The sequence below is a fragment of the Bubalus bubalis genome, chromosome 3 (genome assembly GCF_019923935.1).
Source record: "Bubalus bubalis isolate 160015118507 breed Murrah chromosome 3, NDDB_SH_1, whole genome shotgun sequence".
Lineage (NCBI taxonomy): Eukaryota > Metazoa > Chordata > Mammalia > Artiodactyla > Bovidae > Bubalus > Bubalus bubalis.
Window position 1 is genome coordinate 122,369,627 of NC_059159.1, and position 13,946 is coordinate 122,383,572.

General features: G+C 37.4%; 1 protein-coding gene across 5 annotated transcripts in view; it reads right to left on the reverse strand.

Moving 5' to 3' along the window:
* GNE (glucosamine (UDP-N-acetyl)-2-epimerase/N-acetylmannosamine kinase) overlaps window positions 1–13,946 on the reverse strand; it is a 66,547-nt gene that overhangs the window by 18,413 nt on the left and 34,188 nt on the right. For 4 of the 5 annotated variants that reach the window (XM_045165083.1, XM_045165084.1, XM_025281717.3 and 1 more), the window contains 2 exons: window positions 12,823–13,025; window positions 5,104–5,555 (listed from right to left, as the gene is read on the reverse strand). In XM_045165083.1, the coding sequence (XP_045021018.1) occupies window positions 5,104–5,555; window positions 12,823–13,025 (655 nt within the window). The remainder of the gene's footprint in view (window positions 1–5,103; window positions 5,556–12,822; window positions 13,026–13,946) is intronic. The other variant, XM_025281719.3, reaches the window with a different exon arrangement.

Sequence of the window (13,946 nt, forward strand, 5' to 3'; positions counted from 1 at the left end):
GGAAACACAGGACAATGAGCTGCGGCTACCCATCCCTAGCAATAACATATTCTGTGCAAATCCCACACTGGTTCCTCGATGTGATGTAGGACTTTGACATTATCTGCCTTTGTCTCCAGAACTCAGCAGCTTCAGTCCTTCCACACATTTAAAGCATTTATTTAAAGCATTTCTATTATGGTACCATTATTTGGTTTTGTGTCAAAAGTTCTATATTTACTATGGTACTTCTTTCATTATTAGAAATGTTAACATGTCTTTTTAACTTTTCTAATATTTTTATTAGGGCTGTTATTTATTAATATTCTGGTTACAAAGCTGCATGTTTGAGTGGCTTACCCAGTGCTATTTTTCCTGTAAGGAGAAGGATGACATAAGAAATTGTAGGTCAAGAAGCAGGTAAAAGCTTTGCAGAAAATGTCTTATTTTCCCCCACCGGCTTAAAAAAAAAAAAAAAATCCAGTTTTGGCTATTTTGTCATTCTCCTTTTCACAGAGAAACTGCTTTAGTTCAGTCACTCAGTCGTGTCCGACTCTTTGTGACCCCATGAACCGCAGCATGGCAGGCCTCCCTGTCCATCACCAGCTCCTGGAGCCTACCCAAACTCATGTCCATTGAGTCGGTGATGCTATCCAACCATCTCATCCTCTGTCGTCCCCTTCTCCTCCCGCCGTCAATCTTTCCCAGCATCAGGGTCTTTTCAAAAGAGTCAGCTCTTCGCATCAGGTAGCCAAAGTACTGGAGTTTCAGCTTCAACATCAGTTCTTCCAATGAACAGTCAGGACTGATCTCCTTTAGGATGGACTGGTTGGATCTCCTTGCACTCCAAGAGACTCTCAAGAATCTTCTCCAACACCACAGTTCAAAAGCATCAATTCTTCTATGCTCAGGTTTCTTTATAGTCCAACTCTCACATCCATACATGACTACTGGAAAAACCACAGGTGGACCTTTGTTGGCAAAGTAATGTCTCTTCTTTTTAATATGCTGTCTAGGTTGGTCATAACTTTCCTTCCAAGAAGTAAGCCTCTTTTAATTTCATGGCTACAATCACCATCCGCAGTTATTTTGAAGCTCTAAAAAATAAAGTCAGCCACTGTTTCCACTGTTTCCCCATCTATTTGCCAGGAAGTGATGGGACCAGATGCCATGATCTTAGTTTTCTGAATATTGAGCTTTAAGCCAACTTTTTCACTCTCCTCTTTCACTTTCATCAAGAGACTCCTTAGTTCTTCTTCACTTTCTGCCATAAGGGTGGTGTCATCTGCATATCTGAGGTTATTGATATTTCTCCTGGCAATCTTGATTCCAGCTTGTGCTTCATCCAGCCCAGCATTTCTCATGATGTACTCTGCATATAAGTTAAATAAGCAGGCTGACAATATACAGCCTTGACACTCCTTTTCCTATTTGGAACCAATCTGTTGTTCCATGTCCAGTTCTAACTGTTGCTTCCTGACCTGCATACAGGTTTCTCAGGAGGCAGGTCAGGTAGTCTGGTATTCCCATCTCTTTCAGAATTTTCCACAGTTTATTCTGATCCACACAGTCAAAGGCATTGGCATATTCAATAAAACAGAAATAGATGTTTTTCTGGAACTCTCTTGCTTTTTCCATGATCCAGCAGATGTTGGCAATTTGATCTCTGGTTCTTCTGCCTTTTCTAAAACCAACTTGAACATCTGGAAGCTCATGGTTCACGTATTGCTGAAGCCTGGCTTGGAGAATTTTGAGCATTACTAGCATGTGAGATGAGTGCAATTGTGTGGTAGTTTGAGCATTCTTTGGCATTGCCTTTCTTTGGGATTGGAATGAAAACTGACCTTTTCCAGTCCTGTGGCCACTGTGGAGTTTTCCAAATTTGCTGGCATATTGAGTGCAGCACTTTCACAGCATCATCTTTTAGGATTTGAAATAGCTCAGCTGGAATTCCATCACCTCCATTAGCTTTGTTCGTAGTGATGCTTCCTAAGGCCCACTTGACTTCACATTCCAGGATGTCTGGCTCTACATGAGTGATCACACCTTCTGGGTGTGATTATCTGGGTCATGAAGATCTTTTTTGTACAGTTCTTCTGTGTTTTCTTGCCACCTCTTCTTAAAATCTTCTGCTTCTGTAGGAGAAACTGCTTAAATGGTTCCAAACAGAACCTGAAGCCCTGCAATTACAAATTTGTTGTATTCTGCTTTATAAGGGTTATTTTCTTTCATTACAAGTTTTTCAGAAAACATACAAAGCTAACAGTATAACCAGAACAGAGTGCAAGAATGCTTGCTTAGAAGCATGCAGAAAGGGGAGACTGATAATGAGTGATGTTGAGCATCTTTTCATGTGTTTGTTAGCCATCTGTATTTCTTCTTTGGAGAAATGTTTGTTTAGGTCTTTGGCCCATTTTTTGATTGGGTCGTTTATTTTTCTGGAATTGAGCTGCAGGAGTTGCTTGTATGTTCTTGAGATTAATTCTTTGTCAGTTGCTTCATTTGCTATCATTTTGTCCCATTCTGAAGGATGTCTTTTCACCTTGCTTATAGTTTCCTTTGTTGTGCAGAAGCTTTTAATTTTAACTAGGTCCCATTTGTTTATTTTTGCTTTTTTCCCCAATATTCTGGGAGGTGGGTCATAGAGGATCCTGCTATGATTTATGTCAGAGTGTTTTGCCTATGTTCTCCTCTAGGAGTTTTATAGTTTCTCATCTTATGTTTAGATCTTTAATCCATTTTGAGTTTATTTTTGTGTATGGTGTTAGAAAGTGTTCTAGTTTCATTCTTTTACAGGTGGTTGACCAGTTTTCCCAGCACCACTTGTTAAAGAGATTATCTTTTCTCCATTGTATATTCTTGCCTCCTTTGTCAAAGATAAGGTGTCCATAGGTGCGTGGATTTATCTCTGGGCTTTGTATTTTGTTCCACTGATCTATATTTCTGTCTTTGTGCCAGTATCATACTGTCTTGATGACTGTAGCTTTGTAGTAGAGCCTGAAGGCAGGCAAGTTAATTCCTCCAGTTCCATTCTTCTTTCTCAAGATTGCTTTGGCTATTCGAGGTTTTTTGTATTTCCATACAAATTGTGAAATTATTTGTTCTAGCTCTGTGAAAAATACCAATGGTAGCTTGATAGGGATTGGATTGAATCTACAGATTGCTTTGGGTAGTATACTCATTTTCACTATAGTGATTCTTCCGATCCATGAACTCATTATCAGAGAAATGCAAATCAAAACCACAATGAGGTACCATTTCACGCCAGTCAGAATGGCAATAAATGCTGGAGAGGGTGTAGAGAAAAGGGAACCCTCTTACACTGTTGGTGGGAATGCAAACTAGTACAGGTACTATGGAGAACAGTGTGGAGATTCCTTAAAAAACTGGAAATAGAACTGCCATACGACCCAGCAATCCCACTGCTGGGCATACACACCGAGGAAACCAGAATTGAAAGAGACACGTGTACCCCAATGTTCATCGCAGCACTGTATATAATAGCAAGGACATGGAAGCAACCTAGATGTCCATCAGCAGACGAATGGATAAGAAAGCTGTGGTACATATACACAATGGAGTATTACTCAGCCATTAAACAGAATACATTTGAATCAGTTCTAATGAGGTGGATGAAACTGGAGCCTATTATACAGAGTGAAGTAAGCCAGAAAGAAAAACACCAATACAGTATACTAACGCATATATATGGAATTTAGAAAGATGGTAATGATAACCCTGTATGAGAGATAGCAAAAGAAACACAGATGTATAGAACAGTCTTTTGGACTCTGTGGGAGACAGAGAGGGTGGGAAGATTTGGGAGAATGGCATTGAAACATGTATTATCACATGTGAAACGAATCGCCAGTCCAGGCTCGATGCATGATACAGGATGTTCGGGGCTGGTGCACTGGGATGACCCAGAGGGATGGTATTGGGAGGGAGGTGGGAGGGGGGGTTCAGGATGGGAAACATGTGTACACTCGTGGCGGATTCATGTTGATGCATCACAAAACCAATACAATATTGTAAAGTAATTAGCCTCCAATAAAATAAATAAATTTATATTTAAAAAATTAAAAAACAAAGAAAGGGGAGACTGAGAGACGGAAGTCTGTTACATCAGCATTATCTCAACAGGTTCCCTTACAGCTATGAATCTGTCCAGGGGTAAGAAATACACAGAATGGGCTAAACTATAGAGTAAAAAAAAATCCAATTTCATTCCTGTTCTAATGTGATCTGGATTTAAAATCTTAAATTATACAACCACTAGATCAATTTATTATCATTATTCAACTGATCTACCTTTTCACAGAGAGTCCTAAATACCTAAACAGACAATTAGTTCTGATTTAGCCTCAAGATAGTACACTCATTATAAATTAACCAACTGACATTGTTTGCAAACCTTTTTTCTTTGCCTCTGATTAGCAAAAAGTAACTTCCAGGAATCTAGATCATTGATCTGAAGATAAATGAACAGCCTTCCTTAAGGCTTATTTACAGGGCTAACAAACTCTAATCGTAGAACTATGACTTCTGCTTTTTAACAATAATCATAATCCCTTATAAGTACTTATGGCTTACTGCTTTCAACATTATCTGAGTATTTCAACAAGCCTGTAAGAAAGGCATTAAAATTAATTTTTTTCATTGTGCTAAAAAAACAAAGGAAAAAAGATACCCATAATTCTACTAATCAGAAGTAAATATTATAAATGATTTGGTGTACTTACCAACTTTTCTATTATGCTATTGTTTTTTATAAAAATAGCATCACATTATACAATTTGTAGCTTCCATTTTTTCCCTTTTTGATATGTCAGGATCTGTCCTTGCAACTAAATATTCACCTGTAACGTTGTATTTAACAGATGAAAAGCATTCTGTTATATAAAAATAGCATAGATTTCAAAAATTCAGTCCATTAAGCCTATCTTTTAGAAAAGATGAGTCTCAGAGAGGTGAAGTCATACTACAGGGCAAGATTTATGAATAAAATTTTAGCCTTCCGACTGCTAATGGTACCTTCTATATACAACAGTTACCAAAAGGACTGAAACATAACCAAACTTTGGGACAAAAGCACCATTAGACTGAATAAAGTCTGACACATACCTAACCACATCCGAATGATGCTCATGTAGTCTTTGTTCTTGGCAGAGAGCAGCTTGTCGTAGGAAGGGCAGCCTGCCAGCAGGATGCGGTCATGGTCCTCACACATGGATATCAGGTGTTGCTCTGCACTTCGGGTGCAGCACACGTGATAATGAGCCAGTTTTGTTATGGCGTGTCTGATAGAGTCATCAATGGTCCCACTGACTTCCCCCCCTTCAATGTGAAGGATTCGGATGTTCATCAAGGCAGCAGATGTAGCCAGAGCCAGGGCATCAAACCTGTCTCCATGAACAATCATGATATCAGGTTTCAGGCGATTAAGGACATCTGGTAGCTTCACAAGGGCCAGGCCTACTGACTCCACCATGGCTGCCTCATCTTCCCCTCTGACAATCGTGTGTAACCTGGTGTTAATGTCAAAGTCATCTTGTTCAATCATGCGATACGTGTTTCTAAAGCAGGGAGAAATAAAAATGTGAGAGCATGTTCTTAAATATAGGGCTATAAAAACATAGCCCTATTTTAACTATTTATTTTAATAAAACATTAACTCTGAAGGGAGAAATATTTCACGAAATTTCCTTGTTAAAATAAACTGAAGTATAACTTACACACAAAAATTAAAAGCATAGGCCATAAATATACAGATCACTTGATTACTTTTTCTACACAAACACCCCTGTAGTCACCACCTAGACCAACACCTCCCACACCTTGCAGGTCTCACCTGTGCCCCGCTTCAGTGAGCACCTGGAGGCAGAATGTTTTTATTAGGAAAAAAGAGACTAAATTTTACAGTGATCACGACTTTTTCTTTCCTTTTAAAAATATTATATGCCAACAAAGGTCTGTCTAGTCAAGGCTATGGGTTCTTCCAGTAGTCATGTATGGATGTGAGAGTTGGACTGTAAAGAAAGCTGAGCACCCAAGAATTGATGCTTTTGAACTGTGGTGTTGGAGAAGACTCTTGAGAGTCCCTTGGACTGCAAGCAGATCAAACCAGTCAATCCTAAAGGAAATCAGTCCTGAATATTCATTGGAAGGACTGATGCTAAAGCTGAAGCTCCAATACTTTGGCCACCTGATGCGAAGAATAGACTCATTAGAAAAGACCCTGATGCTGGGAAAGATTGGGGGCAGGAGGAGAAGGGGACAACAGAGGATGAGATGGTTGGATGGCATCACCGACTCAATGGACATGAGTAAACTCATGAGTCTACTCATGAGACATGAGTTTACTCAAATGAGTTGGCGATGGACAGGGAGGCCTAGCATGCTGCAGTCCACGGTGTCACAAAGAGTCAGACACAACTGAGCGACTGAACTGAACTGAAAAATATATATAAATTTTTTAAAAGAAATCATGCTACTTAATAGAAAAAAATGTTACTTATAAATGCTCCTAAAAAAGTAGTATGGAACCAGGATACCTGATATGGTACTATATTATAAATTTCTGAATGATGAAAATTATCTCCTGAATTCTTTTCATATGGTACCACTCATGCAGCATAATTCTGACTGGGGTGAAAATGTAGGCTTAAATTGGCTGTAAAATGCAGTTTCAAGGCTGTTTCATGCTTAACAGCAATAACAATTCTCAATGCTTTAAAGTTTCCTGTTTGTTATGACTAGATTTTAAAAGATCTGATTTTTTTTTCTGGAAATATATAAAACATTACTTAAAAATTAGAAAAACACAGCAAATTATCATGCATAAACCTACCACTCAGCACCATCAGTATTACCATGATGTCTTTCTTTTTTTTGTTGCCACACCATGTGGCATGTGGGATCTTGGTTCCCTAACCAGGAATCAAACCTGCACCCTCTACATGGGAGGCATGGAGTCTTAACCACTGCACCACCAGGGAAGTCCCTCTTTCTAACCACTTTATACATAATTTTTCCCATAATATTTTAAAATGGTTGAGAATATATCATAGTACAATTTTATAATCTATTTAACCCATATAATACTATGATATTTTCTCAGATTATGAAGGATTTTTTACATACATCATATAGATGGCTTAGCAGTCATTTTATAGATTTCTTTGATTTTCCTACAAAAGCTATGACATTGTACATAAAGAAAATCCTGTGAGAATTCCCATAGGAATTTAATGGGATCTTAAATGTTTGATAGGATTCAAAAGTGAAGGTCTCTCTGTAGGAAGTTATTTTTATAGGGTTTGATAATGAACCAAATTTCTTTAATATAAAGAAATTTAATATAAAGCTATTGAGATTTTCTATCTTTTCTGTAGAAAAAAATACTGTAAGCTGTATTTTTCAAAAGCTTGTCCATTTCGTCTAAATTGATTGTCAATTTACTGGCCTAATATCCTCCTTTTATTCTTTTAATGGCTGAGATCAGTAGTGACATCCTCTTTGTTATCCTATGTTGGTAATTTCTGTGTTACCCCTTCCTTGTTCTGCAGAAGCTTGTTGATTTTATTATTTTAAACAAATAACTTTTAGCTCAATTAACTTTCTTTATTGTTTAGTCTACTTTTACATTTCATTGATTTTGACTCTATTGGCCCTTGGTCCTCCCTTCTACTTACTTTGGGCTTCATTTTCTTTCTTGTTTATTAAAGTGGAAATGGACCCTTGACTCTAACCTCTTTTTTCACATAAGTATTAATATTTAAAATGATAAATTTCCCCATAAGCCCTGATTAATCTATACCCACAAATTTTGATACACTGTAATATTTATTTAGGTCAAAATATTTTCTAATTTCCCTTAGGATTTCTTGCTGGGCCCCTGAGCTTAAAACTCAACAATAAACAACCCAATTTAAAAATGGGTTAAACCAAAGATGATACAAAGATGGCAAATAAGCATATGAAAAGATGCTCCACATTATGTGTCATCAAGGAAATGAAAATTAAAAAGAGATACTGCTACACACCTATTAGAATGGACAAAATCCAGAACACTAACAACACTAAATTCTGGCAATGATATGGAGCAACAGGAATTCTCATTTACTGTTGGGGGAATACAAAATGATACAGCCATTTTGGAAGATAGTTTGTCAGTTTCTTGCAAAACTAAACATACTTTTTTACAAGGAGCAATCATGTTCCTTGATCTACTTAAGGAGCTGAAAACTTACATTACACAAAAATCTACCAAAAAAAAATATGCTTTATTCATAATTGCCAATACTTGGAAGCAATCAAAATATATCCTTCAGTAAGAAAATGCAAAAATAAACTATCATACATCCACACAATGCAATATTACTCAGCACTGAAAAGAAATGACTATCAAGCTATGAAAATACATAAAAGAAACTCAAAAGCATATTACTAAATGAAAGAAGAGGCTACATAATATAGGATATTCCAACAATATGACATTCTGGAAAAGGCAAAAAATCTATGGAAATGGTAAAAAGATCAGTTACTGCCAGGAAACAGGTTGGGGGGAGAGGAAGGGATGAATGGGTAGAGGAGAAGATTTGGGAGGCAGTGAACAGTGAAATGAGCACTGAAGAATTGATGCTTTTGAACTGTGGTGTTGGAGAAGACTTGAGAGTCCCTTGGACTGCAAGGAGATCCAACCAGTCCATCCTAAAGGAAATCAGTCCTGAATATTCGAATACTGGAAGGACGGATGCTGAAGCTGAAACTCCAATACTTTGGCTAGGTGATGCAAAGAACTGACTCATTTGAAAAGACCCTGATGCTGGGAAAGATTGAAAGCGGGAGAAGGGGATGACAGAGGATGAGATGGTTGGATGGTATCACTGACTCAATGGATATGAGTTTGAGTAAACTCTGGGAGCTGGTGATGGACAAGGAGGCCTGGCATGCTGCAGTCCATGGGGTCACAAAGAGTTGGACACGACCGGTTGACTGAACTGAACAGTGAAATGACTCTGTGATACTATAACGGTAGATACATATCAATATACATTTGTCCAAACCCACAGAACTTACACCACCAAGTTGAACCAATTAAACCATGGCTTTGAGTGATAATGATGTGTCAGTGGACGTGCATCGTTTGAACAATATGTACCAATGAGGTATGGTAGGGGATGCCAACAGTGGGGGGTGTTATGCATGTATAGAGGAAGAGAGGTATATGGGTAACTTCTGTACCTCCTGCTCAGTTTTGCCGCAGGACTTAACACTATTCTAAAAACTAAAATCTATTTTTTAAAGGCATTCTTTCTTTTATATATACCCATGTATTTTACCATTTGTAGTTACTCCTTCCTGTAGATCTAAGTGCCCAACAGGTATCATTTCTCTTCAGTTTCAAGCATCTGCCTTAGCATTTTTAGCAGCACATACCTACTGGTGATAATTTGCTTAGCTTTTCTTGAAAATATCTTTACTTCAGCTTTATTTTTAAAAGGTATTTTCACTGGATGAAAAAACTCTGTGTTAGCAGAGGTTTTTTCCCCTTTTCTGAGCACATTAAAGATGTTCCACTGTCTTCTGGCCTCCACTGTCAGTGAGTTAATTATTCTTATCATTAGTTCCCCTGTAAGAAATGTAATTTTTGGTCTTGTTGCTTTCAAGATTTTCTTGTCTTCGGCAAACTGACTATGCTATGTCTACATGTAGTTTTCTTTGTATTTATCTATTAAGGGTTGTTGACCTTTCTGTATATGTACATCAATGTTGGGTTTTTCTGGGGTTGTTTTTTTACCAAATTTGGAAACCTCTGGCAGGTACGTCTTCTAAGATTGCAACACAGCTTTAATTCTGAGACTGTCCTACCTACAGAATGTTCATACCTAACCATCTGAATCAGGAACCATAATCAAAATCCCTTTGAAATAAAGCACAAAACTAGAAATCAATTATAAGAAAAGAGAAAAAATGATTTCATGGATACTAAACGACATGCTACTACAAAAAGGTGGCGGGGTGGGGGGGTAAGTGAAAAAATCAAAACAATTTAAAAATACCTTGAGACAAATGACAATGAAAACACAACTATACAAAAATCTGTGGGATGCAGCAAAAGTAGTTCTTAGAGGAAAGTTCATAGCAATACAGGTCTTCCTCAAAAAAACAAGAAAAAGCTCAAATAAACAACCTAACCTACCAGTCAGCAGAATGAAGGAAATAAAACCTAAAGTCAGCAGAATGAAGGAAATAAAATATAAATTTATCAGAGAGGAAATAAAATAGAGATTTAAAAAAACAATAGAAAAAAAAATCAGTAAAACCAAGAGCTGATTCTTTGAAAGGGCAAACAAAACTGACAAACCTTTAGCCAGGCTCACCAAAAAGAAAGACAGGAACTCAAATTTTTGAAAAATTAGAAATATAAAAGGAGAAATCTCAATACCACAAAATACAAAAACCCCTAAGAGAATACTATGAACAATTAATTATATGCCAACAAATTTGACACTCAGAAGAAATGGGCAAATTTCTAGAAACATACAAAACATACAGCCCACCAAAATTGAATCAAGAAGAAATAGGTAATTCAGGGAATTTCTGAGCAGTCCAGTGGTTAGAACTTGGTGCTTTCACTGCTGAGGGTCAGGATTCAATCCCTAGTCAGGGAACTAAGATCCCATAAGCCCACATGGTGTGGTCAAATTAATAAATGAAATGAAATATGGCACAAATGAACCTATCTACAAAAACCAGACTCACAGACATCCAGAATAGACTTGTGGTTGCCAGGGCAATCAGGGAAGGGAGAGGGATGGACTGGAAGGTTGGGGTTAGTAAATGCAAACTATTACATTTAGAATGGATAAACAACAAGATCCTACTGTATATATAGCACAGGGAACAATATCCAATTTCCTGGGATAATGGAAAAGAATACAAAAAAGAATGTATATGTGCATATAACTGAGTCACTTTGCTATATAGCAGAAATTAGCACAACATTGTAATCAACTATACTTCAAAAAACAAAAAAAGCCTATAACACCAATCTGAAAAAAAAAAGTGCTGAATAAATGAACCAATGAATTCCTAAGGAGTCTGTTATTCATTTGAATTTTTTTGCCCAATTCTTAAGAGTATAAAAATGATGTTTTTTTAAAAAATTCAACTAGTTGAGGTAGAAAGGTAGCTAACTGCTTCTGTTGATTTAAAGTCTTCTTTTTTCCCTATAGTTTTTATTTATGTATTATTTTTTGGTGTGCTGGGTCTTCGTTGCTGCGTGGGCTTTCCTCTAGCTGCAGTGCTCAGGCTTCTCTCACTGTGGTGGCTTCTCCTGTTGTGGAGCGTGGGCTCTAGGGCACTTGGGCTTCAGTAGTTGCAGTTCCCTGGCTCTAAGCACAGGCTCAAGAGTTGTGGCACAAAGGCTTAGCTGCTCCACGGCATGTGGGATCTTCCCTGACCAGGGATCAAACCCACATCTCCTGCAGTGGCAGGTGAATTCTTTACCACTTGGCCACCAGGGAAGCCCTAATGTCTTCTTAAATAGTATAATCACATGGTTTAAAACTCAATATACAAAAGGTTATAAGTGAAAAGGCTACTTCTCACTTTTGTTTTCCAGTCATCCAGTGCTTCTCCCCATGAGCAACCAGTTTCTTGTGCGAGAATGCACTACAGACAAATATTTCCAGTACCAGTCAAGTTTCCATTTTGACAGTCTCACCTGACAAACACTACCTTCCCCCTTAATTACTGTGGCAGGCAGGTAAGAGACCTACCGCCATCTCTTTGAAAGCCTCTCCCCTACCAGTCTCCTGCCAAACTTTTCTCAAAGAAATAAAATAACACACTTAGATTTTTACCTCAGTTTGTAACTAAAATTTCTCTTCTACTTTGTCCAATTTCTGTTCAACAATGTAAGAACACTCAAGCGGATTTTCTTAGATAGCCAAAATTCATTTCACATTTTAAAAATCTATGAACTTTTAAGCTATCCATAAGTTTCTTCTCTAGTCTTTAAAAGTGTTTTCTTATAGCAAATTGCCAAATTTGTTTTTGGAAGCAGGTTTTTGTTTTTGCTGTCATTATCTTATTGTTAAAGGACAGTCTGAAAAAGACAATTTTACCTTAACACAAGCTTCTTTCATATTGTATTTTTTACCTCTTCAGAGGCTGCATTCATGTTTTCATGCCACAAGGGTGTACTAAAGCCACTTTATTATTAACACATAACAAAATCAATGTTCATCTTTGGTATATACATTCTTTCTGCTCCCTGAAATATTTCCCAAGTTTCATCTTTCATATTTAGACTGTGATCAATAACAAACCTAATGTCATCAAAATAAGTATCAATGGTAATGGTAATTCTACTTTATCTTATAGATTAGATTTTTAAAATCTTATTCAGTATCTACTACTTTATACAGTTTTTTCATGTAGGATTAGCATTAGAACTCACAAAACAGATTATATAGAATCACATTACAGTCACACAATATACATTTATAAATGGCATTTCTGAATGTAGTAGCAAATAATAGTAATAATAATGGCTATAATTTACTAGCATCTAATAGGCAGGCAGCATCCCTCTATAGACATTTTATGTCACTATCTCCATTCTTCACAGTAACCTGCAATACAAGTTCCCACTCCGTTTTATAACTGAGGAACCTGAAGCTCAGAAGTGCTAGGCAACTCCTCCAAGGCCACCTAAAAACTAAGTGGTAGAACTGGCGTTTGAAGCTGGGTCCACATGGCTCCAGGACCCAAGTTCTCAGTAGTACACCATGTTGCGATGAAGAATACCATAAGAAAATGCTTTCATCTTACCCATAGTCATCTATCAGGTGAGAGCCAAGTACCACCACGTCAAGTTCAAAGAACTCAGGTTCCATTTTAATGCCAAACATGATGGGGGCAAGTTTAGAATAATCAGCACGGTTGCAAGTAGCAACACAAACCCGAAGCTTCCGGTTATTCTCTTTCTTCTCCATGATTTCTTTTCTTTTTGAGAGGTTCTGAAAATAGAGTTCCTAAAGTTGCAAAAATAAAAATTAATATCCTGTGATAAACCATAATGGAAGAGACTATGAAAAGAACATATGTATGTATAACTGAATCACTTTGCTGTACAACAGTAATTAATATTATTGTTCAACTGTACTTCAATAATAAGACATTACAGAGACAAAGTTTATTTACAATCAGAATGATAGATCCAAGATATAAACATAAAATTTTGCAGTCTTAAATCTTTAACCATCATTAAGTATAGTGATAAAGGGAGGGACTTTTAAACCTGAACCATTCCTTCAAAAGAACACCCAATGGCAGCCCCCAAAGTATGTTTCATGACCAGAATCTATCATCCGAATGTAGAAAAGTTGGGAAGAATGTTTAGATATTTTGAAAGACAAGTAGTCCCCAGCATTGCAGATGTGCACAGTTCTGCTATCAATCCAGTCTTTGTTAAGTGCTCCCAGTCCAGATGATCCATTAACAAATGATGTAGCGGAGTAGTGGAAGACCAACGAAGCCCAAGCCATAGAAACAGCTGAAGCATGGACTAGGCTGTATGCCACAGATAATATTTAAATCCATTGATCATCAAGTATGCATCACTTCCACTGTTCTGCCAAGACTTCTTCCTTTTTTGTTTGCATTTAATGGACACAGTCTTAGAAACATTACAGAATAAAAGCCCAGACACTGCCAGTCCTTTGCTGATTAAATGCACATTAGCAAATCTATGTCTTGTCCTCATTCACTATTGTAAATTAGCATAAGCAGAGGCTAGAAGTATCATCTGGATTGTGGTGAAACGTTTAAAAGCAATAGCCTCTTTCTGCTTTTATTCATTTTCCCCATCATGGTTTAAGTATAAAGCTCCTGGAGAAGGAAATGGCAACCCACTCTAGCATTCCTGCCTGGAAATCCCACGGACAGAGGAGCCT